This window comes from Temnothorax americanus, unplaced genomic scaffold (assembly GCF_048541705.1).
Source record: "Temnothorax americanus isolate GAGA-0224 unplaced genomic scaffold, ASM4854170v1 Scaffold91, whole genome shotgun sequence".
Lineage (NCBI taxonomy): Eukaryota > Metazoa > Arthropoda > Insecta > Hymenoptera > Formicidae > Temnothorax > Temnothorax americanus.
The window spans coordinates 166,268-190,807 of record NW_027509814.1 but is presented as its reverse complement, the minus strand read 5'-3'; the positions used below and the strand labels follow the sequence as shown (position 1 = coordinate 190,807).

Here is a 24,540-nt window from a genome sequence, read left to right as displayed (position 1 = left end):
GAGTATATACTTAAAAGAAAGCGTATAGCAAGTGCATACTTGATTTAAAATTCCGTCGAGTTATCATCAATATCTTACGAGGTTTCTGCATTTTTTATTTGCATGATAAGTCTAAAGAATGGATACCAGTCTCCAGATTATAGAAGTAATTTCTTTCTTCGATTCACGAATATTATAATCCGATACTTGATAAAGAGCATGGTATACAGGATGAAATCCCAACTGCATGTTACGTTCACATCTCAAATCCTCAAATTCTAAGTGACATATTTACATGACATGTAACTAAGGCGACAGCACGCGAAGGAGCTAAACGTTGATGCTTGCTCTGCGATCACGCGCGGTCTTTGCTTTCGATTGAGCTATCTAAGATCTTTCAGTTCACCTTCGTCGCCGAGATACTCCCTGCAACTTCATGAACTCGATTTCTCAAAGAGCCACGATCAACAACTCCCGCAATCCCCAAGAGTAGGTATATATCTCGAACGCGAAGATCCCATCGAACTTCCACTATCCCGACCGAACACTCGCAGGGGATTATCATTCAACATTTTGATATGAATAACTCTCTTTCCATGAATAACTCCGTTTTTAAAAGGTTCTATTTGGTTCGTTAATTCTTCATGTTCATAAAAATATTTATGATTAAAAATGACAAGAATCTCACGTTTCGATCCTCTTTAATCCGATGTATACATTAATATAAGTATAATATTAGTAATATATATAATATTAAATAATATTAATGAAGTTTTGTAAAAAAATGAAATTTAATTTTAATTTTAATTTTAATTTTATTTTCAATTTCCATTTACAGGCATCTTGGATCGATATGCAACGAGATACTTGCACCTCGATGTAACTAGAAATATATTTCATAGCGTATCTTCATCACATAATTTTAAAAGCTGCACGGAAGGCACATTACATTGATTATTTTTTAATTATTAATTCCCATCCAAAGATGTGTGTGATTAAATTCTCCCATATCTCTCGTGAGAGATATCGTTTCCAAATTAGCCGGACGGTGTATATCATTTACGAATAAGAAATAGGATCTTTACTCAGAGACCCTGGATCAGTCTTGTATTTTTAGTGCCGTATACGAATTACACGATTGAACTCGCGTCGACATGCGAGAGGCACGCGATTATCTTACAATCCCGCGGGATAGACCGACGGATCTGGTCGGAGCCGGCCGGTGAAAAATTCAGCGTGCATACGAGCAACAGGGGAAGGTACCTTCGTCGCCAGAAGTTGAGGAGTTGTCCTCGGGTTCGGGCGACGACCCTGGGGATCGTCGGCCGACTCTCGAGTCCGGTCGGCCGCACTCGCTGCCGGCACTTCCTCCGCCGCTTCCACCGCCTCCTCGGTGGTCCTCGCGTTGACGTGCTGTTCCTTTCTCGGGGGAGACCGATCGGGACTCCCTGGACTCGGCGGCACCGCACGTGCCGCCACGTCGCCCTTCTCTGGCTTCGAGTCCAGGCAATCGTTTGCTGAAGTCAGTGGGCATCGCCGGCCGCTTTCTGGGAGTACGTTTACGTTTACGCCACGATTTACGCGCCAGGGTAGAATTCTTTCTAAATTTTTTTTTCGGACATGAGACTCGATATCGCGAGAATTGATCCGAGAAACGTGTCAAGACGATTTTTGGCACGACAAACAAACGTCGCGATATCTCGTTAATGCGAGTTTAATTAATAAAATAATTCATTTACGATGTTACATAATTTAATTTTTAATTGCTTTCTTTCATTACTTCACGATATAATAATGAATAAAATAAAGTGTAAGCTGTGTAAACTTGCAAACTATTAATTCGATAGCGATAATCGCGAGATTGGATATAACGACTCGTTTAGCTGGATTCAGATCAACAAACAAAAAAGCGCGACCAAATACAAATGAACAACTTGTTTTAATAAGTGTGAATGACGCCGTCGTACGAGCACCATATTGAAAATCGCGGGATATTACGCCTGTTGATTTTATCCGACAACAGTACGTTGAAGCTAATCTCGGGTATCTGAATGTGAAATGGAAGTGAGCGAGCCGGACTCTGCATTGAGCTTCACCGAATGATGCATGTGATCGATCAATTTCCTCGGATGACAACGTCAAGCCGTCCTAATGGATCCAACACGAGTATCGACCATCGCGACGCGAAAATGTCGTTCGACGCTATTGTTTCGTAAAAATGACAATCACGCAATTTTCTGAAAATTAATGATAGCTATATGGAGTGAAATAATAACCATAATATTTTTCACGCTTTCGTATAATTATACAAAGTATCTCTATATAAAGCGTTTACTCATAAAAATCATTAATTACAATTGCTATTTCTATTCTTCACCTGTGTAACAAAAACTCGCAAAGTGAAGTAGACACCATAGAAATTCAGATAACTAATTCTATGGGGGTCGATAGATGAACTGTCCATTCCGGAGGACTATTTGCTCAGAAAATAAGTCTTTTTTTATGTGTTAGAACGCGAGTTCTCAAGCACAATGAAGAAATCGACGGTCGATGCTCGATCTGTCCCCGAAGAGTACTGTGAGAGTAATGAACTAATATGTCAGTCGCGCACCGGACGTAAACGTACTCCCTGAAGTCGTTTGGACGATCGATCGGGGCCGATCTTTCTGAGGCCGGATCTCTGGGCTCGCCGGCGGCAGCGGCGGCGGCGGCGGCGTTTCCGGTTGGTGTCGCTCGTTTTCCGGCGGTGGTCCCTGAATGATGGTACTGATGATGGTCTCTGGCTCCTTCGTGGCTGGCGTCACGGACATTTGCCAGGTCAGCGTTGGCAGCAGTCTTTGCCTCCTTGGCGGGTGATGGCGGCGGAGACGTTGGTGGCGATGGTGATGGACTTCCTGCACGAGCAGAGTAACACACTGCTGCCTTCCGCAGGGTCTCCCTGCACAGCTCGGAGAACATGCTGTCTCCCCCATGGCCGGGGCCCCACCGGACCGGCCCGCTTCCTCCTTCTTCCGTTCGCTCTTCGTGGTCCTCTTCCTACTGTCCGCGAAACAGTCACGAATCTCGCTCGCCGTTCATCGTCGTCTCCTCTTTTCTTTCCTGGGGATCGTCAGCACGGCGATTTCACCACGACAATTGACATCACATTGTCGAGCGGGGAACCGATCGCGTCGCGACTCGCCTGTTCAGATTCGATGCGAGAATGGAGGATTCGTTCGGGCGAGTATCTGAGAAGGAATATTGGTGAGGTTACGTCGAACTTGGGCTCAGGTCGTCGGCCTTTGCGTCGTAGAAGTTGGCTCGTGTTTCGCAGTCAACGTTTAGCGATATTGGAAGGGAGAAATTGACACTGAAGTGGTGGAGAAGATGATCGTTCAAGAAATTCCTACAGCGCCGGATTCTTTGACAAATCAAAATTACGTTTGGTATCTCAAATTTCTTCATTTTTCTATATACGCTTACCTCCCTTTTTAAATATATTATTACAATTCTATAAACACTTATATTAGACAGTGAAGTCTATAAAAGGAAAATATAAACTAATCTTACATTATAGAAGCGACGAGAGAGAAATATCTCTGCAAAACGTCACATGATTTTGATATACTCGTAAACATATTCACACGAGTAACATAAGACGGGAGAACTTGCGGGCATCATAAAGCATGGTAGGCACGCCGCCGCGGGCAGATGACACGGATGCATAGCGCGAAGGTGTTCATTAAAGTAGGGTGCACGACACGGTGTGTAGTGTTACGCCGGTCATGACTCGTAACAAAAATGTCTGGCTGATTGCCAGCCGTTTGAAAAATTCACAGCCTCGGCCGCGATACCGCCGGCGACGCGAAATGTCTCGTACAAAGCGGCATTCCGTGACGTTCACGTTTAGGGGGTCAGAGAGCGGGGGAGCACCGCAGCGATATCGATTTACATTACGCTAAAATTACACCGCATGCTGTTAATTTAGCTCCCGCCGCGTGGGCATGCGGAGGTATTTCCATCGCGGGCCCCGTTATACGATTTATATGTCGCGTATTCCACTCCCGTCTCCCACGTCACTTATTGAAAATCATCAAAGCGAGTTTAACGACTCCGCTCGTGTGGTCACGTTAAATTAGGCTCGTGGATGTCCCGTTAACGATGTTTGATCGATTAGTAACTAATGATCGCTGATGCTATATCAAATAATTAAATCAATGCTAAATTGAGCGTAAAGGAATGAATTAGACACGTGGATTCGCGATAAGAAAAATTATAACTTTCTAAAGGATATTAATTATAAATCAGGTCTATCGATGAAGAGATCATCGATAAAGATTTTACAGAGAACGATATACGTTCCGCAATTGTTGAAAATTCTATATTTCTACATCTACAGGATTACACTCTTATATATACTCGTCAAGGTACAGGTCGATAACGAAATCAGTTTGCATCGACAGAAGCTCGTCACTATGATATCGTCACTATATATAGTCTCGCATTAATATTTGATTCCATCAATAACGGGAAAATTGCATTCGATTATTAAACTGGATGGCCGAATGTCAACGCGTTGCAGAAACGCACGTTTATTTCAGCCCGTCTTCCGCATCGCGAGCTTACAATAGATTCTATTATTTAGCATTCGATTACGCGCCGCGTTAATGAGGAAGTGATAAGTGCGGAATCGTCCATCTCTCCCGCGTAATCGGCACGATATCGCATTTGAACGTAGATAAATATTGCGCGGATGACTGGGTTTCGAAAGGAAATTCCTTATATCCGCTATCCGCGCTATCTAAGTGCGATAAGTATAAATTTTCGAGTGTGATCCGGCGAGAGAATGATTTGGGAAGTTTTGAGGAAAAGGAAATGCGGCGCGCTTTTCTATTTTTCTCTCTCCCTCTCTCCCTGAAGGACTCTATGATTTATCGTTGCATGCGACGTTACAGCGCGCAAAAACTCTTTCGGTATGCGCACACTTAGCATGCACATATTCCGTCAAACGTCCGCTGTACCATTGCCAACCGCACATCTGTCATTAGGAAGAAAACAGAATTGATGAGAATACCCGAACACGACGATTTTCAGTCGCGCTAAAGCAAATTTTATCGCTTTCGTTGAAACTGAAGAAATGAGTATCTCTTTACCGTTTATCATCCGTTTTCGAGAAGCGGGTCCATGAAATAACATGAAAACAATAGTTCTCGAGGACTTAATGCTCGTATTTTGCGCCAAACAATTTTATCATAAAGAAATCTTGCCTATTTGCGGACATTTTTTTCAGATCAACATTTTAGATGTTTTCGGTGATTAGATTAGCTATTAGATTAAACTTCATCTAGATTTAAGCAACAGATTAACTTCGGTTACAAGATTATCAAGGAATACGTTGCCAGGTTTCGATGCAAATCCCACGAGATTACGTCGTAGTTCGGCAGAATACTAAATGTCTTCCTTCGAAACCTGATCGCGCAAAGTTGTGACGCGAGAGTACCGGAAGCCGACGAAAGTCGTGGCGGACAACTATGCAGAAACGTCGTGCATTTTCATTCGGGTGAGGCTATTCACGTTCATGCGTGAAAGCAATCGCCGACGGCTAGTCGGCCTTGCCGATCGGCAAACGAATCATCGAGCTTCTGTCAGAGTCAGACGTGCGTGGAAACAATGGCGCGTCATTCTCCTGGCATCTAGTATACACATGGAGACATCCTCATTATCATTTGCATATACGTGTCCATAATATCTGCTAGACGTGTCATTTTTTTTACATCATCGAGAGAACTGCGGCAAATACGAGAGAAAAGAAGAACGAATAGTGCTTTCCAGATAAGTCACTTACGCGATATGAATAATAGTTGCAATATAAAATAAAATCGTGACTAGAATCACGAAAAGGTTGAGAGAAGATGCATCTCAGGCTGACGACGTTAATGAGCGACGAGAGTAAAAGGGAGACTTTGTGAGAGACGCGATACATTCGATGGAAACAAACGAGCGACTTCAAAGTGGTGAAAATAAACGTTTGAACGTTGGCAGGTTATTGCGAACCGAGATATTGCACACACACACACAAGTCATCTTAATTTAACGTTATTGTCTGCTATTCGGCAAGTCTCGTGAGAATTCGCCGTTCGGTTTAATTCCGGTACTTAGGCCTTTGAACGTATCTAAAAGATAAATGGCGAGGCATGTGTGATGCGACCGAAATTCATTATGTTAATTGCTGTCCCTGAGGCGAGGGCGGATATAAGCCAAGAATTGAATAATGAAACAAAGGCAACGGAATTAATTTTATTCCGTAGGGGGTAGATGATCGGCTGTGGCTCTTGTGCTAAACTGCAGATTGCCGTAATGAACGTGGAGAAATTTAAATAATTAAATTTGTGCTATTATTAAACATATACGTTTAACAGATAATTATAAAACTTGAATCGGAATAGAACCATTAGCTCGAATGTAAATAGAATTATGAATTTCTTTCAATATTTTAGGCAAGAAATATGTATAAGTATCATAATAGGACACTGCGCTTTAATGAGAGGAAAGGATATCTTGATATCAAGTATGTAATTATCTGATAAATCCCTCCATGATGAAAATCAATAACACTAATTAATTTTATTCAACTTAATCCCTTATCGAATTTTGCAAAAAGTTTCAGTGCAGAAGTCATTTTCTCATTTTATGATGACATGACATTTCAATCTCCTATAAAGTTTTCTCGGATAGATTGACGCGTATCGTCGCGGAAGTCGGTAAAAATTGATTTTGATGGTTTAAACTCGAACTTTGATTACGAACTCTATTTAGAACGCTCCGGGTATTTGGTCGTTTTCCGGAAAATTGTGTCTGCCAAGACGCGTTCCGTTCGGTCGCCAGTTACATAGACTGCGAGGATGGAAAACAAAAAGTTCCATCGAAAGAACGACGCCACGATGCCGCTGGGGATATAATTCTGTTACCATCTCTGTGCCACTTTGCAGCATTTTGCTGGCAATCGGACCAACAATCTTAAAATACGTAACGTTGAAAACTGAAAAGATAACACCAAGTAAAAGGAGCTATACTTTGTGGATAAGATTGATAATAATGATAATGATGGCAATTATGTATCCGATTTGAAGTGTCTTAATAAACTAATAATACGTGAGGTATCGATATGCCGATCGTACGACGCGGATAAGGTCAAAGTTCAATCATGGATTAATCTTGAAATTAGCCAATCTGCCGTCAAGATCGCCAGTTTAATCCTAAATTCAAATGAAGTCCATGTTGATGCGCGAAATTGCATCGATACCAGGCGGTAATCCCGGTGAGATCGCAGTGGCCACGTGATCGAGACGTTTGTGATTCCATCTGTCCACGTGCGACATTTCGCGAAGTGGATTATCTCAAACATCTCATGCAACGCAATGATTCAATAACTTCTATCACATCTGTACGTACGTTCATTTACTGAAAAGCTTTTTTATGGACGGCAAAAAGTGCAGCTCATAAATGTGTTGATCAATTATCTTTAGTAAATTAAAAACAATTGAGAAGATTAATTAGAAACTGTACTTTCGTTTATTGCGTTGTTGTTGCACGAAAGTGTTTTAGAATTCTATATGGAAGTTTAACAAAGCAGAAATGCATGATGCAATATTATAATCACGTGACCACAATCTTGTAAATTGTATATCTTCATTGAAGCACTCTACGTTTCTCAGCATTTAGTTAATGAAAGATCTGCCAAGACCTCATAAAGAAAAAATCAAATACAAACAAGTTGTATAATTGAGGCTGCAGCAAAGAACGTATAATAACAAATTAGGTTAAACATTGAAATTGCAATCTTTCATAGATAAAATAATCTGCCGATGTATTCTCCTCAATTGCCAAACTATTAACTTCAATGATTGGTTCACGCTATTTCAGCTATTTCTAAAATGCACATTGAATCGCTTTTACCACACCCGGTTATCTTCTCAGCCTCGTCAAACTATCAGATTCGACTAACGGAATAAGCAAACAAGTAATAACAGACGCGGTCGAGGGACAGACATGATCAGTTCTCATCCGCATTAAAACGAGCCAACCGCAGTGGACCGCAGAGTAGTAGGAGATCAGGACGAAAGAGCGGAGGGAGATTTTGCGGCACGAGAAAAGCACGACGAAAAGCACCTCGTTTCCGACGCGTTCACCTCGTGGCGAGCCGACGTGTCATCGCGACAACTCGGGGTTCAAGGTGGATGGTCCCGGATCCACCTGCGTACGGGATGGTCTCCAGGCGAGAACTGAGCCTGCGAGCTGCGAGATTGCCGAGAGGGAGAGAGAACGGCGCGAGGTGCTACGCCGAGGCGACCCCCGTCTGGAGGGTGGCGCACGCGGAGAGGGTCGCACCGACTCCCACGAAGGTCCGACGTGCGCCGCTCGGTTAGTACGTGCGTAGTACATCGTTGCGAGGATCCCGGAGGGCTGGAAAGAGTCGGAGGGATATGGTGGAGAAACAGGAATGGAGGAAGGGTAGATGAGGGATGGAACGAGAGGGGCGGGTACTGTCAGTTAGTGCGTATTCGGTATGTTATACGAGAAAAGAAGACAAAGTGGAAGAAAGAGGGAAGAAGGAGGAGGCTGGAAGAACGGTCGTGAGACGGAAAGATAGAAGAATCACAGATACAGAGGAAGCGAAGGAGGAGTGGGAATACCGGCGGTAGTGGCCGTCCTCCATCGCCCGTGGTGCTGAACGACGCGGCGCTGGCGCTGGTGTTGCATCGATCAGCCGTCGCCGCCACCACCTGCAACCCTCTCCCGAAATGGTCAACCCTCGATCTCGTGGAGCGGCGCGCGTTCGGCACATCCATTCAGCCCGTGCCGCCTAATTCCATCATGATCTTCAGCCTGCTCCTCTTTCTCCTCCTCTTCTCAACATGGGGACTTCTCTCTGCCCATCATCCCCCTCGAAGCATCTTACTCGCCACCGACCGACCGATGGGCTTGATTTATTATTTTGCCCATTTAAGTTTTCGCCCCGTCAGCAAGCGCTTTCGCGTGAACTAGCGTTTTGAATCGCGCCAACAGTGGTCATTGCAATTCGATAGAGAACCAGGTGACCTCGATCTGAAAATTTGATATCTCGAGCCTTAATACTCGGGCGATCGTAAATATAATCCTATAATGAAATTGTGAGATCACGTCAGGTGTTTTTGAATATTTTTGCATCTTTAGATCAGTTGAAAGTAGCTTCGAGATAAAAATTTGACGTAAGATATTACAAAACATCGAGCACCAAACGAACAGATTTTTGTCGAGGGTCGATCCTCAAGGGTCCCGCAAGTGAAGATTTAGGATAGAGAACGGCAGGCAATTCCCATAGTCGATCCGCCTTTCTCTCGGTCCACGGCGTCGTCCTCGAGGATCGATAACCTTGAAGACGCCGTAGCAACGTGCTCTAGGGTTTCTCTACGAATCCCCTGACGGATCATGGCGATACGGAGTAACACGATGCGGGAATACAGAAACGTCTTTCCTTTTGGGGAATTGTCCGACGGTGAAATCACGTTATTTCTTCCCCAACGTTAAACTCGCCGCGATGAAATTCTTTTCTAGATTGTCGCTTTTACGATATGATATCTCAACGAGACGAGCGAATATAGCTTCGAAGAAGTAAAAGAATTACGAGCTGCCTCTTATTTTACTATACATAAGCGCGATACGAATTCAGCCAAGAAAATAATGGTTCGAAATTACGTTGATCTCAATCTTAGAATCATGCATCGTGCCAAAACATCGCAAACGTCTCAAACTGATACCGTTTCGACATGTTAGTTTTTCGGAATATTCCTGCGCATAAAATCTTTTAGAGAAGCAATACATTGTCGAGGCGTTGTCCCACTTTTCGAATTTCGCAACTATTTTGTCAGGGGCTTCTCTCTCTCGAGTCGTGTTTGCTACTTTCTCAAATTTCGCGATTACGCCCTTTCGAAACTTTCTCGAGAGAGCGATGTTTCCGAAACGTCGCACCCAAATTTACATTGTTGACGTGAACGACGTGGCTCGGTCTTGCGTATGTGTCTAACCGAAATTCCAGGCGTGTCTGGCGAGATGGAAAGACGGCCAATTCGAGAAACCAGACTAATCGGAATCCCTCGCCGCGTGGAGCCCCGGCGTATCCGTGTTTCCGCGCAAGAAACATCTCGACGGCACGGCACGGCGCGACGCGGCACGTCCACCATCGTGGTCGGTCTTCTCTCGTTTTTCTACGGATCTCGGAAGAGGACTCCCCGGGGTGGCCCCGGCTTTTGCTCTCGATCCTACCTTAGCCTGGAAAATTACATCCCGACACGGAACTAATCCGATGACGATCCCTGCTCAGGGTGATTAGTTTTATCCCAAACGCGCGGTTGTGGGTAAACTGAGTACAATCAATACTAAATATTTCATAATTTTGGAGCGATAATATTGAATCAAATGTGAAATGATTTGTATTTATATTATGGCAATTTAGTAAGATAATTTATTAAAACGTCGCTATAAATGATCTCGCGCTTCGATGCTTATCTAAACATTCTAATATATATAAAAAAAACTTAGTTTTTCTCATAAAAAGTATTGTGATGCATTTGTATCAAACTCTATGCTAATCATTTTTTGTGTCACACATAGTAGTATAATAAAATGTAGTAATTATTTTTAGTAGTAAAAAAATAAATAAGCTTAAAACGCTCACTTTCATAAGTCGTTTTAAACGTTTTAAACGTTTTAAACGTTTTAAACGTTTAAAACGTTTTAATAACTCGTGAAAGAATCGTCCGAGCTTTCAAAGAAAATATAATATAAGAATCATTTAATCAAGGTACCTAATCAATTCCAAAGCATCCTTGCGTTCGCGGTTCGACATATTTAATTGGAAAAGTTTTCTCGTGCCCGCGGGAGAAAAAAGCTGCGGGAGTTTGCGACGCCGCGCGATACGATCATCAATCGTTAACGAATTAGTCGTCGAGTCTCGAAGAAGTTCGTAGCATCGAGCCTTATCGCAGTACCATAATTATCCGGGTCGAAGACGAGCGCTCGAGAGTGAAGCAAGTTATTTATCGGGAGATTAATTTCAACGCCGGGAAAATGTCCATCGGCGAAGAATGCGATTTCTCTCGAATCCCTCGTTATCGCTGCTGTGAGAGAGCGGGAAAGCGGGAAAACAAGGAGCACTTCGCAGCACTTAAAGTGCTTTCGCATCTCTCGTTCCACTTTGCATTCGTAAACTTGCTTTATCGACGATTACGTTCATTCCGGTCGTCAATAAGTTGCGACGAAAATGTTATATTGAGAAATATTTGTTCTATACGAATAGCTAAGAACATTATTGTTAATAAGACCGCTTTCCTTTCATAAGTTCAGGTATATATCGCTTTCGCTTTGTGCTTTAATATCAGATTTTCCATTAAACGCACGAAGGTACCCTTTATCCTCTTGTCAATATTCCCATGTGACTAAACGAATTAAAAACACGCATTTCCCCTTCTGTCAGTTTCGTTAAATTCCACCGGCCACCTCGCTTAAAATCACATTCTTCCACTAAATGGAAATCAATCGAATGGCGTCCACCCTGTCCATCTACGTTGCCGCGCCGTCGCGCCACTCCGTTAATTCTCGTCATATCGAACTTACGCGGCAGCCAAGTTACCCCCTGTATTCTGTGCTCACACATACGGTTTTTCACACGGCCGAGGGGCGACATGCACTGTTGCTTTTGCGAGTTGTCCGAATACAGTCGGATTCTCGACTAATAGCTATGCACGTATTCGCCCGCACCTTGTTTAAACGAAATCAGGATTTAGTCGACCGATTCTTGGACGTCAAAATGACGAGGGTATAGAATAGAATAGAAGATCTACCTTTGTTATATCTACATCTTATTTTTTTAAACTAAACTATGATTTTTTTAACAATTCATATTTAATATCCTATTGAGACATCAGATTCTTTTTTCTTTTACGAATCACTGTCGTCGTGTGGACCTGCTGTCTTCGATACAATAACATTTTCGAAAAAGTTTAGTGGCGGGTCTCTTTCAACTTGAATTATAAATTATACCGAGGAGTCCGAGAGTCTTTGTCCAAGAACATTTGATTCCTATCGGGACACTAAGAGTTACACTCGAACGTAAATCGATGGATCAGGTTGTGCGCACAAGGCACTGAGATTCCTCGAGTCGAGAAAATTTTATTCTCATATATTTTTCAGTTCTCGAAAGTAGCATTCGCCACGGGAATGTCCAAGAATTGGCTACCATGATATCTCGTCGATAGACAAAGATCGATCGCATAAGGCATTATGTAAGTCATATTTTAAATCAACTGTGGATTTAAGAGTATCACGTAAGATATCCGTCAAGCTTTAAGTCAAAATACTAAAATAAACTGCAGCGACATTTTTTCGCCGTCGTTCCCTGTTTCGCCGGTTAATTGACATCTCCCATGACGCGAGCGGTGGGAAAGGATGAAGAGCGATGTGAGAGGAAGTGGATTGGAGGGAAATGGCCAAATAGGAATTGCCCGGATGCTGCGAGGTTGCAGCTGCTGTCGCGCTGAAGTAGGACGAACGTTCTCCCCGACTGCGTAAATAATAAACGATTCCTCGCGCCCAGCTGCAGTGGCGCGATATACAAGCTCACCCGCGGTGAGAAGATTCTTTTTCGTAAAGCGATTTAGAGGATGGAACAGTTTACCCATCCGCCAAGTTTACAAAAATTACGGCGTGCATGCTTGAATCGATTGATTCGAGATTCGACGACTAATTCGTCGACGACTGATGATGGTGTCGCGCAAAAGCCACACGACTTCTTTTCAAAGATTGTTTCGCGGATGGGGAAGAAATGATCGAACGTCATAACCATGTTCGTCAAAAAAGATCGTTAATCAAAACTTGAGTTTTTGAATTCTCATTTGACGGAAGTTTCAGCAAACTTTGCCATGGATGTGGCAAAACTCGACGATCTCTGCGAGGCAGATCGGCACACCGCGTATTCACCACACGAGGGAGGAATTATTCAAAAACTTGGGCTGGAACAAGTACATACAACAGTGATATCGGTAACTTTCCTGGTAATAACATGCTATCGTGCTTGAAAATACTTTTCATATAAGATGCCTGAGAAAGAATTTGTATTTATTCGGCAAGATATCGAAACAGGAATAAACGCAGCCTGCATTATATTGCTCGACATATTTTATATATTTCATATAACGAAGAACATGTAAAATCATTCATATATTGTTATGAAACATTTTCACTCATTTAACTTAATTTCTAATAAGAAAAATAGAAAAAATTAACTTTTAGCATAAGCAATTTTTCTTAAAAGCATATTTTTGAACACAGAAATGTTGCAAATTCATTGTGTCAATGATCGCATTAACATACGATAAGAATAATCTTACATTCCTGCTTTCAATCGTGTTTCTAAAATGGACGTTTTTAAAATGGGATATCAGTCCTTAAGTTTCAATCGTCGGAAGTGGGATAAAAAATACTTCCTTGCAAATTTCGGTTTGTGCGTGGCATTAACGATCGGCCGTATCGCTAGTCGTTACCGCGATCCTTTTATCGCTTTCGAGATTTATGTCAAGTGCACCGAAAGCTCCGGGCATTTCTATTCGATCGAGATAAGGTCGATGTCGCACAGATTCCTTTGTCTCGCCATTGTAGCCGGTTTCGGTGGACCACCTCGAGTTGTCGAGTGCTTCCGAGCCACAAAGGCGTACGGCATATTTCGGTATCAAAGAATGCACATTGTTATCGCCCGATATATATTCGCGTAAATTTTGGAACTGGAGATTGAGTCTTTTACTAAAATTAATATGTATAATATATTGACAATGTTAACAGCGATGTCAAGTGTTTTGCCCTATTCTTGCGCTTTTCATATAATAGTCTTTCTATCTCAATTTTTTTACTTGAATAATACGCGGTAACTTTTTCAATTAAATTTTCGTCTCGTTCTTATAATGAACGGGGCTATAACAATGGTGACCTACCGCCAGCAGCGTCGACAAGCGTAACGGACGTAAATTTAGCAGAAAACAGAGCGAGAACTCAATTATAATGGCTGCGAGCAACGAGGGAACACCCGTGCTGCTATTTGTTCGAAAATTAATTTTCGCCGTTAATTATGAGATTTTCCTATATTCGAAAAAAATAAGATTACCATAAAATATAATATTCATTAAAATGAAAATATACATATATATTGATGTTTTAATAGGATGCAGTTAATTTTCAATCATGGAAAATCATCGGAAGAAAAAAAAATTAGAGATCTGGGATAGAGTAAATGACAATTTCGCATGAAAAGATTATTTTTTCGATACGCTCGTGATTGCAGCTCTTATATTTGGGGCAACTCTTTTGTTTTCGAGAAAGAGTTGTTTTTGGAACGCATCGCTTCCTATATAGAAATATAGTACGCGAGAATATTTTCCTTTATTCGGATCCACTTTCCGTAAAATCGGAATTTTTCTCGTTGTTCCTCGTTGAATAATAGAAAAATATATAAAAATATACCTCGTAAAATAACATTTTTATTTAGTTAACAGAAGCATATATATTTTGAATCTAGATTTCTCGGAGACAAGAAACTGAAAACTTATAAATTTCCAGCCAAATATTTTCTCGCTTATATCCCATTCGAGATAATCTAGTTCGAAATAACATCGCGACAAAGGCCTGTACATATTATACTGTTGCTAGGAATAACTAAATGTTAAATAACTTCGACAGCAAAACCCCATTACGAACTAAGAACTTTTCTTCATCATCCGATATACCTAACCTAACTTATCGAGCTCTGGGTCTGAGAGTTTCAGCATCTATAAGCAATTTCTAATTAATACAATGACTCACTATATAAGAAACCACTCTCCGCTATTCTGAATACGGTGTGTCCCGATAACTATTCTAGCCACGTGGAAAGGCGGATATTCGCGGAGGGCGAAGCGGGCGTAAAGTGCACGTTCATCGAATGGAAGCGGTTCGTTTGTGCGTCTAAATCCTCCGTCATTGTCAACTCATCCGTAGGATTTGTGAATCGCGAATCGAACAGGAGAAAACGCAATATTCCTCGGATCTGTCAACGTCGAATCGAAAGCCGTAGATTAGGCAGATTATTATACTGAATCGTCGACCCGAATTCCTTTTAAACACGTTTATATAACTCGAATTTTGATCCCGTTAGTATTAACACCATTTTGAATGATCAGTGAGAAATTGATTGCGTTGGTAGGCGGAAAAAATAAGTAAGGAGTAAGGTGGAAGTTAGCAAAAACATAATAACAGAGAAAAATTATGATGCATTTTATTTAGGATGTACAATATATTTAATCGGCAACCCTTAATTCTGTCATGTTTTGCTGCCCAGCAAAAAAAAAGTGCTAGGGAAATATATTTCTCTGTAATATTCGCTAGAAAAGGGATTACATGCCCTTTTTCACGGGAACAGCTTCTACGTTAGTCACAGTTAATACCTCTGCATTTAAAACTGCAGTTTGCCAGTTATGCGCGCGCATGAATCGCGTGAGAATAAAAGTGTTCTATTAAGAACAGCATTGTGAACTTTCTCGGCAATTTTATTAGACTGCACGAGGTGTATTAAGTCAAATGTATTCCCGCATGAACGATATACACTAAATCGTTTAACGCGATGAAACACTCCTGTGATAGAACATTCATTATCACGCGGTATTATTTCGTAAAGCCATCGAGCAGCTGGATCCCTGACATTGTCTTATTCAAGATCTCCTTGCCAGAATTGGAAGACAAGATTCGCAACGGAAACAGATGGGGTACCGCAGTCTTCCATCCGAATGTCGATAACGTTCGCGTCTGAAGTGAATTTGCGAAGTCGGCTTTCTGATAGACGTCGATCAGTTAACCAATTTAAACGATACTTACATCGATCGGATGCATCAAACGAGTTCAACGTGCAAAATATCGAGTGGCGAACACGTACATCGATTGCGCACGGAAATTACAACGTCTTCGAACGTAATGCAGATTTCACGTCATTTTATGAGAATTTACAAGATAACAGATAACAGATAACAGAAAATGGAAATGATCGACGAAATTATTCTCCTACAAAATATTTTATTAATCTTAAAATATTTCATTAAAATATTTCATAAACTAGAACCAGTCTTGAAGTGAATTGAAACATTTTCATAACATCAATTGAAAAAAGCTTTCATGATAAAAATTTGTAGGTACACAATTATACGCCGAAGTTAAAGGAAATTATATTTGTAGTTACGACATATCGCGGCTTATGCGATAAGAGTATCTTAATCTTGCTATTTATACCATCGCGAGCGTCATGAAGTTAAAACACGAACTAGCTTTCGTTACGGGGAAAACGATATATAATTACCGTCATCAAAAAATTCATTGAAAATTAAAGCATCGCTCAGAATACTTGATAAACGAGCATTATCCTCGCTAAGGAAACCAAAGCTATTTTAACAAACCAACAGTTCGTTCTAAAATAGTAGAACAAATACTGACCAACTTTCGTAATGTACGATAATTAGTCAAGTGTCTTAAATTAGGAGCGTAAATAATTAATCTTCTTTAAATGCGTTCGACGTATGAGAATAAACTGTCTGGAATCGGTCAAACTAGAACGCTTTGACATATACATATCGTTCGCGTTTATATTTGCCCACTAGTGCAAATTGACAATGGTCAACGCCGCTCTTGATTCAAAATCAATATTTAGCAACACGTTCGTCAACGACACCATTTTAAGTCCCGCTTCATTGATTCGCGTCAATAACAAACCTCGTTTTTCAGAATTTGCCTACTTGCTTTATTTACGACTTTTTCCCAGTCTCTCTCACTCTCTTCTTCTTTCTTGCTTATCAACAATGTATTAAGCATCAATGAAAAGTCACGTATATATCCCCCTTTCGCCTCTTTGGCATTCAAGAGCTTATTAAGAAGGCCTTGGTATAACTATTGACACACACAGTAGACTTTCTCACAAACTCTGAAAACTCGGAAGAGTCTGAAATTAATTGCTCGTCACGCCCGGCGCCTTTTCGAGGCAGCATTACTTCTGGCTAAAAGTATTTCGGAAAAGGACCTTCTTAATGGTACTTCCGTGCTGCCCTAAGGCTGCTCGACACGTTACATAACAAGAGAGAAAAAGAAAGAGAATCAGAGAGAGAGAGAAAGAGAGAGAGAGAGAGAGAGAGAGAGAGAGAGAGAGAGAAGCGGCGAAACACGAATGTATATACGCGATGCGCCGAAGTTTCGCCCGGATAATTTGCCACACGATACGCCCTTTGGGCGCGGATTAAGCTCTTTGAGCAGGTACGTATTCTCGAAGGACTCGGCGAATTTCTCTTTCTCTCTCTCTCACTCACTCTCCATAGCTCGGAACGATAACGACGTCGTAAAAAGGCGACTTCGCCGATAAAGTGACTCTGAAATATGGCACACCGATCATTTGCGCTTCATCCCTCAAGCGCCGAGATCTCGCGGAACGTAAACGCGCTTAAGTGCAATATCGCGTGACGGCCGTGGACTTCCCACGGGGGTCTCGATATGTAAATTCCCCCCTTTAATCTCGGGGAATTAATCCGACCGTTATTTATTTCATCCTGTTTTGAAAGGCCGTTTGGTCGTTCCCGGTGTCGTCACGCTCGGTGCAATCAGTAACGTGGATTTATTCCAACCATATTGTACAGAACCCGTAATTCACACTCAAGCGATTCATAATTTCAGATACTACCCGAATAAGCAATATTTTTGTTTTATGCCATCGGGTGACAAAAACACTCTTGGAGCTTCAAACTCGATTTGAATCTTATATCGCGGTGAGTTATTGAACTCAAATTCTACTGATGTCGATCTCCGCTTGAGAACACATCGGTTCACGTTTGTATCAGTCTGCTGTTCGGTCGGAAGCGGTTGGATAAAATAAAACGTCGGGCTCGACAGAATGGCCGAACACGGCGTGTCCTGTAATTGCATTCGCACGACAAGTCTACATACCGCGATTATCTGGATGACCTGTATAGCGGCTTTCTATGGCGGGGTACTCACCTGAAACAGAAGAAGAGAAAACATAAGGCCTATTGCAATTACTGAACGACGAGGCATTATATAATGTCGGATAGTAGTGAGCGTTCTATGTTTTGGCGCAATGCGGATAAAAATATTCTTGAACGACTGTAGTAGTATCGAATGTAAGATATTATATTTCTTTATAAAAAAGTGTCTTTCTCGTAAAAAAAAGCACAAAAAAGATAAGTCTACTACAAAAGAGGCGTTCTTCCCAAAGATATTATATATTGCCGCCGGTAAATACAATATATAATATCAGTTTTCCGAGATATTGTACCAATATTTTCTTAACAGACATAATAAAATATTAAAATATTGAAATCTGAACGACCCGTTTTTGGCTTGAAAGTAAAATAATAAACTTTTTATAATATATATATATATATATATATATATATATATATATATTTATATAATAAATATGCCATAGTATCTATTATATTTCTGCCTCCAGAAGACGGGATGATATTGGCTGTTCTAGTTTCAAGGTATTAATATATTGATATATAATCTATAGGTGTTGACAATAAATGATCCGTGATGGAAACTATATTGATCCCCAACCGGTGCAAACTGATGCTGCAAGCACACAACACGTCGTCGTGTATAACCAAATTTCGTTACCGTCAAATATTGATTCGAGTGACATGTCACGCGTCAATATTTTCTGATTCTTATTCCTCTACTAGCCAGCCATTCAATATTATCAAACAACATTTGTAATCAGTATGCGGTAAAGCCGTTATACACCAAAAAGAAATTTACCTTGCATTTTTCGTTTTTCATGTAACGATAAATTTTACTAAAGATATTTAATTATTATGACATTGCCATCCACGTGGCGACGTTAACGATAAGATAAGCTCCAGTCTTTTGGAAACATAAAAGTCGGAAGTTTCCACCGTCCAGTTAGAAGAGTTGGAATTGCCATTGAAAGGGGATTTTCGCTGTGTCTATATCGCGTGCAAATGAACGAAAATAGCTCACGGACGGAAGACAGACCTGCGTAAACGCGAATGACGAGTCAATTAATTGGGGCGTGTGAATTGATTTATCCTATAATTAACAGTCCCGTCCATGACGTTTCCCGCCCTCGCGGCGCTTCCCGCTCATACAGACTGGTTTTAATGGATTCGCGAGTGATGATGCGTACTTTTCGAGAGAATCGCAATTTCGTTCCTTTCGTCGAATCGATGATATTGTAGAATCCTAAAAAGAAGTCACCTCCTCATCTCCGGGTTATCAATCAGCTATCTTATCAACGCGTGTCGTCACGCGTCTCCGTAGATGCGTCACGTTTCCTCGAACGCGTTTTACGTGCAAGTTCTAAGCGCGTGACGACACTCCAATTGCGTCGCGTCTCGGGTTGTCGATCAGACAACAATCGGCATTAGCACCCAAGCCGGAACCTCGTCGCACGTTTTATACGACGTCCGCCCCTTTGGAGAATGCGGCGTACTTTTCAGCGCGTGATATATCAACGGATTCTATTAGTCACGGAGCAGGGCGTGCGCGGTAATTGTCTGAGAGATCCGCCGTCGAGGAAACGATCGTTCCCAGAAGGAACGGCTATATGAAGTGGCGGTGCAGCCGGTCGGTGCAACCGCGGTGCCTGACGTCGCTTCCTAAGCAGCACCGGCATTTAATGCGCTTAACGAGAAACGCGCGTCGCGAGATTCTTATCGTCGCCGTCTGTACGCCGTAAACCGCGAGTTTCTCCTCACTCACCCCGTCGGGTGTTTATGCATTTCCGTCGACGAGAGAGTTCGCTCGCGTATGCACGATGCACCCTGCAATATGTGCTGACCGTATGACCTTTTTCCGCGATTTTCAGAATTTTAAGCAAAGGTCAAGAATTTTCGGACGGTTGTTTACGTTAGAATAATGTAAATATGATATGTAGAATACATCTTCGTGTTGAAATAATTTTAAATTGATATTCACATTTCAGTACTAGAAATCCAATGCAACATATCGTCGTTTAAATTACACGGTAAATATTAAAAAATTCTCGTTAACGCAAATTCGGCTGGTTCAGCATAATAAAGTCTAGCTCCATCCTCTCACTCGTGTATATCAAACGAAGTTCCGAAACCGCGAAATGCTCTCATTATGATCGTTTATTAGAGCCGGGTGGATCAATTGTGTCCAAGAAAATCATCGTATCGTTGTTCTGTCGACTGCGCGCTGGCTAAGTAAGTTACGCGCGCAATGTCACTCGTAAGTGAAACGTGTGCAAATCGGAGGATATCCTTGAAGCGCACGTCGAAGGCGAGCCACCATTTAACGCTCGATGCATAGTCAATTCCAAGTTTTTAAAATTAATTTGAATCTCGTTGTATGTGAACGAGGAGGGAAATTAGTTTTCGATCCTCAAGAAGCTCTCCGATAATTATAATTTTATTATATTCTTTTTAAATCGAGTCGCTTGATAAAAATTTAAGAGTCTCTCCGTTTCAAACGAAATATAATTGTTTATTAACGGAATAAATCAGTACTTTTCGCCGATTGCACGAATCGAGCTTGTCCGCTCCGCAATTATTTTAATTTTATATGAAGCGACACCGTGAGAGACTGATGGGAATCTGCTCGTTATATATCCGTTATATCTCATAAACGATTATGGTGTATATAAATCGCATGGGAAACGACATAATCGATCAACAATGTCATCGGTGGGCGTGCCGCTTCCTCCATTTATATTTAAATTAACGCACGATCATTGGGGAAAACGCACAACCTGAGGATGCATTCAATGTTGGGAACTTGATGCGCTCCCGTGCAATCAAGTCCTACCTTCGCAACTTCGAATCGCCTCGTATGTAAATTGGACTCGGTTGCTGCTTCGATCTCTTACTTAACTTAATCAAAATTTTTATGCCCGTGCAGTTTCGGAAAAATTCATCATTTTCATTAAATATCCGTGCTTCTTCGCTACAATCTGTAGATTAAAAATCCCAGAAAAAAAATAGCGCACGTTTCATTCGCGGAAATGTATTCGCCCCTTATCTCGAAATGGTTTCTATACTTCCAGTTTACCTTCGTGAAAGTGCACTTTTCTGGGCGGTCGATGCCTCGTGTGCTCGTGAACGGGGAGGTCGTGCGGGCCGAGGTTCTCCCTCGACAACGAGCTCACCAGGATTCCCCTCAAGGTCGCGAGGGTGCTGCTGGGAATCTCTCTATTCATTTTGCCGGCTCCCATATCATTCGAGTCTCCATGCACCATCAGCATCGACACGTGTGATCGCAGCCGGCGCAATGTCCCAGGTGGAAACGTAAGCAATCCTCGTCCGGCATGGCGATTTCCGCAACGTTACATCGTAACGATATTATTCGCGTCTCGAAACAAATAATAAAACACGACCGTAGACAATTCCCGAAGAGTCCGGGTTTTTCACTCGGCTGCTTACACCGGGCTTATTCCCGATTGCACCAAGTTATACGCCGTTCTCGTTTACGGCCGATAAACGTCCGAGCTAACGAAGTAATCCCCGCGAACGGCTGATTAAACGCTCATGTGTTGCGAACGAGTCGCCGTTGAAAGCGAAAGGTATCGTCTGAACGAAGCAAGAGGATTCGATCGGTGCTCGCGTAATCACTTGCTGCTGGCGTTCTTGTGTAATTATTTAATTTATCATCCACTGTAAAATTCCGCCCGTTGCAAATAGAATTTTAATTAGGATCATTAATTTTCAGATCGACAGGTTTTCGTACACTTTTACCAATCGGTTATGGCAACGCGGTGATCGGTGTCACATGCCATTGCCGTGACACGATATTTCAATCGAGCTAGCTGAGAAAAAAAATACAACACGTGACGTTTCAAGTTCGTGACTGCTTTTTTTAAAAGAGACTTGCCTGCGATCGCGCATTACGTCAGCGTGTAAATTTAATCTAGCGTTCGACGAAAGATAACTTGCTCTGAAAGTCGGGATTATCGACGAAAGATCATCGATTAACGTTTAACATCGAATTCGGCTTACGCGCCTATCAAAATTGATAAATTCGATGACAAATGGCACGATGACAAATTTATTCGTTGAATTATGCGTAATTACTAAATGACATATGAGATTTATTTAAATAATTGTTTAATAGACAGATAAATACGTCCGGCAAGAGTCGCAGCTGATGACAGAACCGTAGTCTCTCGAGGTAAGAATTCAAGAGCGAAGGTAAATATATCTTATCACATCCTAATATGTATTCTGATTTCGAGATACGAAATTCCTGAATACAAACTACCGATTCATTCATTCATTCATTCATCTAATTGATATTTGAATCTAAAATGTTGGGAAGCAAAACAAAACTTAGCATATTGCATATACTATGATTTCCACTCCATTTTAAAACATGCAGAAGTTTTAAAAGTACATTGTCGATCAGAATCTCTTTTTCGATTTACACACAGATTAAATTTCACCGCGCCAAGATAAACTTGTCGGGATATTTTGTCCGTATCTCCGATCTCTCTGACAATCAGATCTCCATTCGATTTGCATCCAGATTAAAAATTGCGGTGAAAAAGCTAACTTTTTCTTTAAAGGACTTCTCGCGTGCAAGCCGAATCCCGAAACTCCTCGAGTGATATAATTTCTCCGCGTGACATTTTTACGTAATTAATCGGGCCTTCAATCGCGCGTATCGCGAGCGGCAAGATTGCGAGTATTCGATCGATCCGGACTAACCGGTTAGAAAAATTTAATTAGCACCCTTGCACGAGCGTAACATTACCGCGATCGTATATATATCGTGAAGCGGCCGATCTTAAAGAGCGGACACGCGGATTCGTCGGAGCACCCGCTCGCCACGCGGCACGACCTCGCACATTTAGAAATCCCCGTGCATTGCAACTTTTCCTTTTCTGCCGGCAAATCGCGCACTCCGGGACCGCGGCGGTGGCACGCAACGCGCCGTGGCGCGCAGCCCACGTTGCATTCCACACGGTGCGCGCACAATAGTGCACTCGATACAACAAAGCACTCAGCGCGCGCACACACACTCTCACTCCGGCGCTCCCAATTTACCGGCGATTTCACTGAGAGACGCATACGTCACCACGAGCAAGTTCTCGAGGGATCCTAAATTAATCCCTCGCCTCCCACTCTCCCAGGAGCGACTCGTACCTCTCGTTCAAGGACGTATCGCGTCATCCCACGAGTACGTCCTACTCGATGTGTATCCTGCGGATGTGTCGAGACATGACCGTCGCGACGATATATCGTTTAACAAGCGCAAACGTCCCCAAACATGCCCGAGTGTGACTGACTCGCTGGAAGAGATACAGGTCCCTCCTTAGCGCGAGTGCCTCTTGCTCTCTCTCTCTCTCTTTCTCTTTCTCTCTCCGCGTTCTCGCACTCCTCTCCCACTCGCGGCACGTCCCGCTCCGCAGGTACCACGCGGATAGGTGTATTACCTTCGGTAAGGTGCCTCGCATTGCCGTTTGTCGCCGGGCAGAGTGGGGACGGAGAACACCTGTATATTATACCTGCCGATGCACGTCTTGAAAAACGAGTGGCCGTGCAACGTGAGACAGTCGCGAAACGGATCGCGTAACAACAACCGAGACAAAATATGGGGTGGCGTCTCGAATTCAAGTATTATCCAGATTATCTCAGAGTGACTCTGAGTAATAAGGCAGCCGAGGTTATATTCGCGACTCCGGGGGTTTCCTGATTTCCGTATACTTTCAGCATCCGGATGTATTCGCGTAGCATTAGAATAACGAGTACGTATAAGCATAGAAATGCTGGCGTGTACGCTAAACGAAATGGTACGTTATTAACTACTTTTTGTCAATGATAATAATAGAACCGAATGCTGGTAAGATAGTGCGAAGACTTTCACGCCTAATTTGGAACCGCCGCGGAAGAGTGTAACGTTTAGAATGCAAGTATAAGTACCCTTCTCCACTTTCACCGCGTTCTATTAAGAAGACTATAAAAGCAAGAGTCCCGAAGGCATCTCCGCAAACGTTTTATTATTATTGAATTTAAATAAAAAATTTCGCATTAAAGATCGAGCAACTAAAGACTGATCAAAAGTCAGCTGATGGTTCGTTGACTCTCCACTTATGGTTATGCTGGAGTTTCACTCTGCAAGCACAACGGTGCGTATATAAAAGGCAATCGGGGAATGACGAAAACGGCCTTAAAAGGCAACGCTAACAAACGTTCTCTCGATTACAAGTATGATAGAAATCTTACCATTTTTGTCCTTTTACTAAAAATTAATCATCTTTCATTGTTCGTTCATTTCAAACAATTGTTCAATTGCTGTATAATTTATTACAATTCAATTCTTGTCCAAGCAAAAGAACTCAAATTTTTAAATATAGAAATCTTAGATGTTTCTAAGAATGTACCAATTTTTTACACAAAATTTTTAATCAAGAATAAATTTCTTTATTAGAAAGTTTCATTACTGTTTAAGTATTGATTTCTAAACGGGATCGTTCTCTTCAAATCTTCC

The 24,540-nt window shown here is 42.0% G+C and overlaps 1 protein-coding gene across 48 annotated transcripts in view; it reads right to left on the bottom strand.

Moving 5' to 3' along the window:
- The window catches only part of LOC143908294 (uncharacterized), a 155,743-nt gene that overhangs the window by 38,728 nt on the left and 92,475 nt on the right, over positions 1–24,540 (bottom strand). For 10 of the 48 annotated variants that reach the window (XM_077425860.1, XM_077425865.1, XM_077425875.1 and 7 more), the window contains exon 2: positions 17,995–18,045. The exons of 20 other annotated variants lie outside the window; for them this stretch is intronic. In XM_077425860.1, coding sequence (XP_077281986.1) covers positions 17,995–18,045 — 51 coding nt within the window. Of the gene's footprint in view, positions 1–1,242; positions 1,581–2,590; positions 3,464–8,127; positions 8,235–17,994; positions 18,046–21,105; positions 21,708–23,195; positions 23,321–24,540 lie in introns of those variants that run through there. 18 more of the 48 variants (XM_077425877.1, XM_077425882.1, XM_077425886.1 and 15 more) reach the window with 15 other exon arrangements.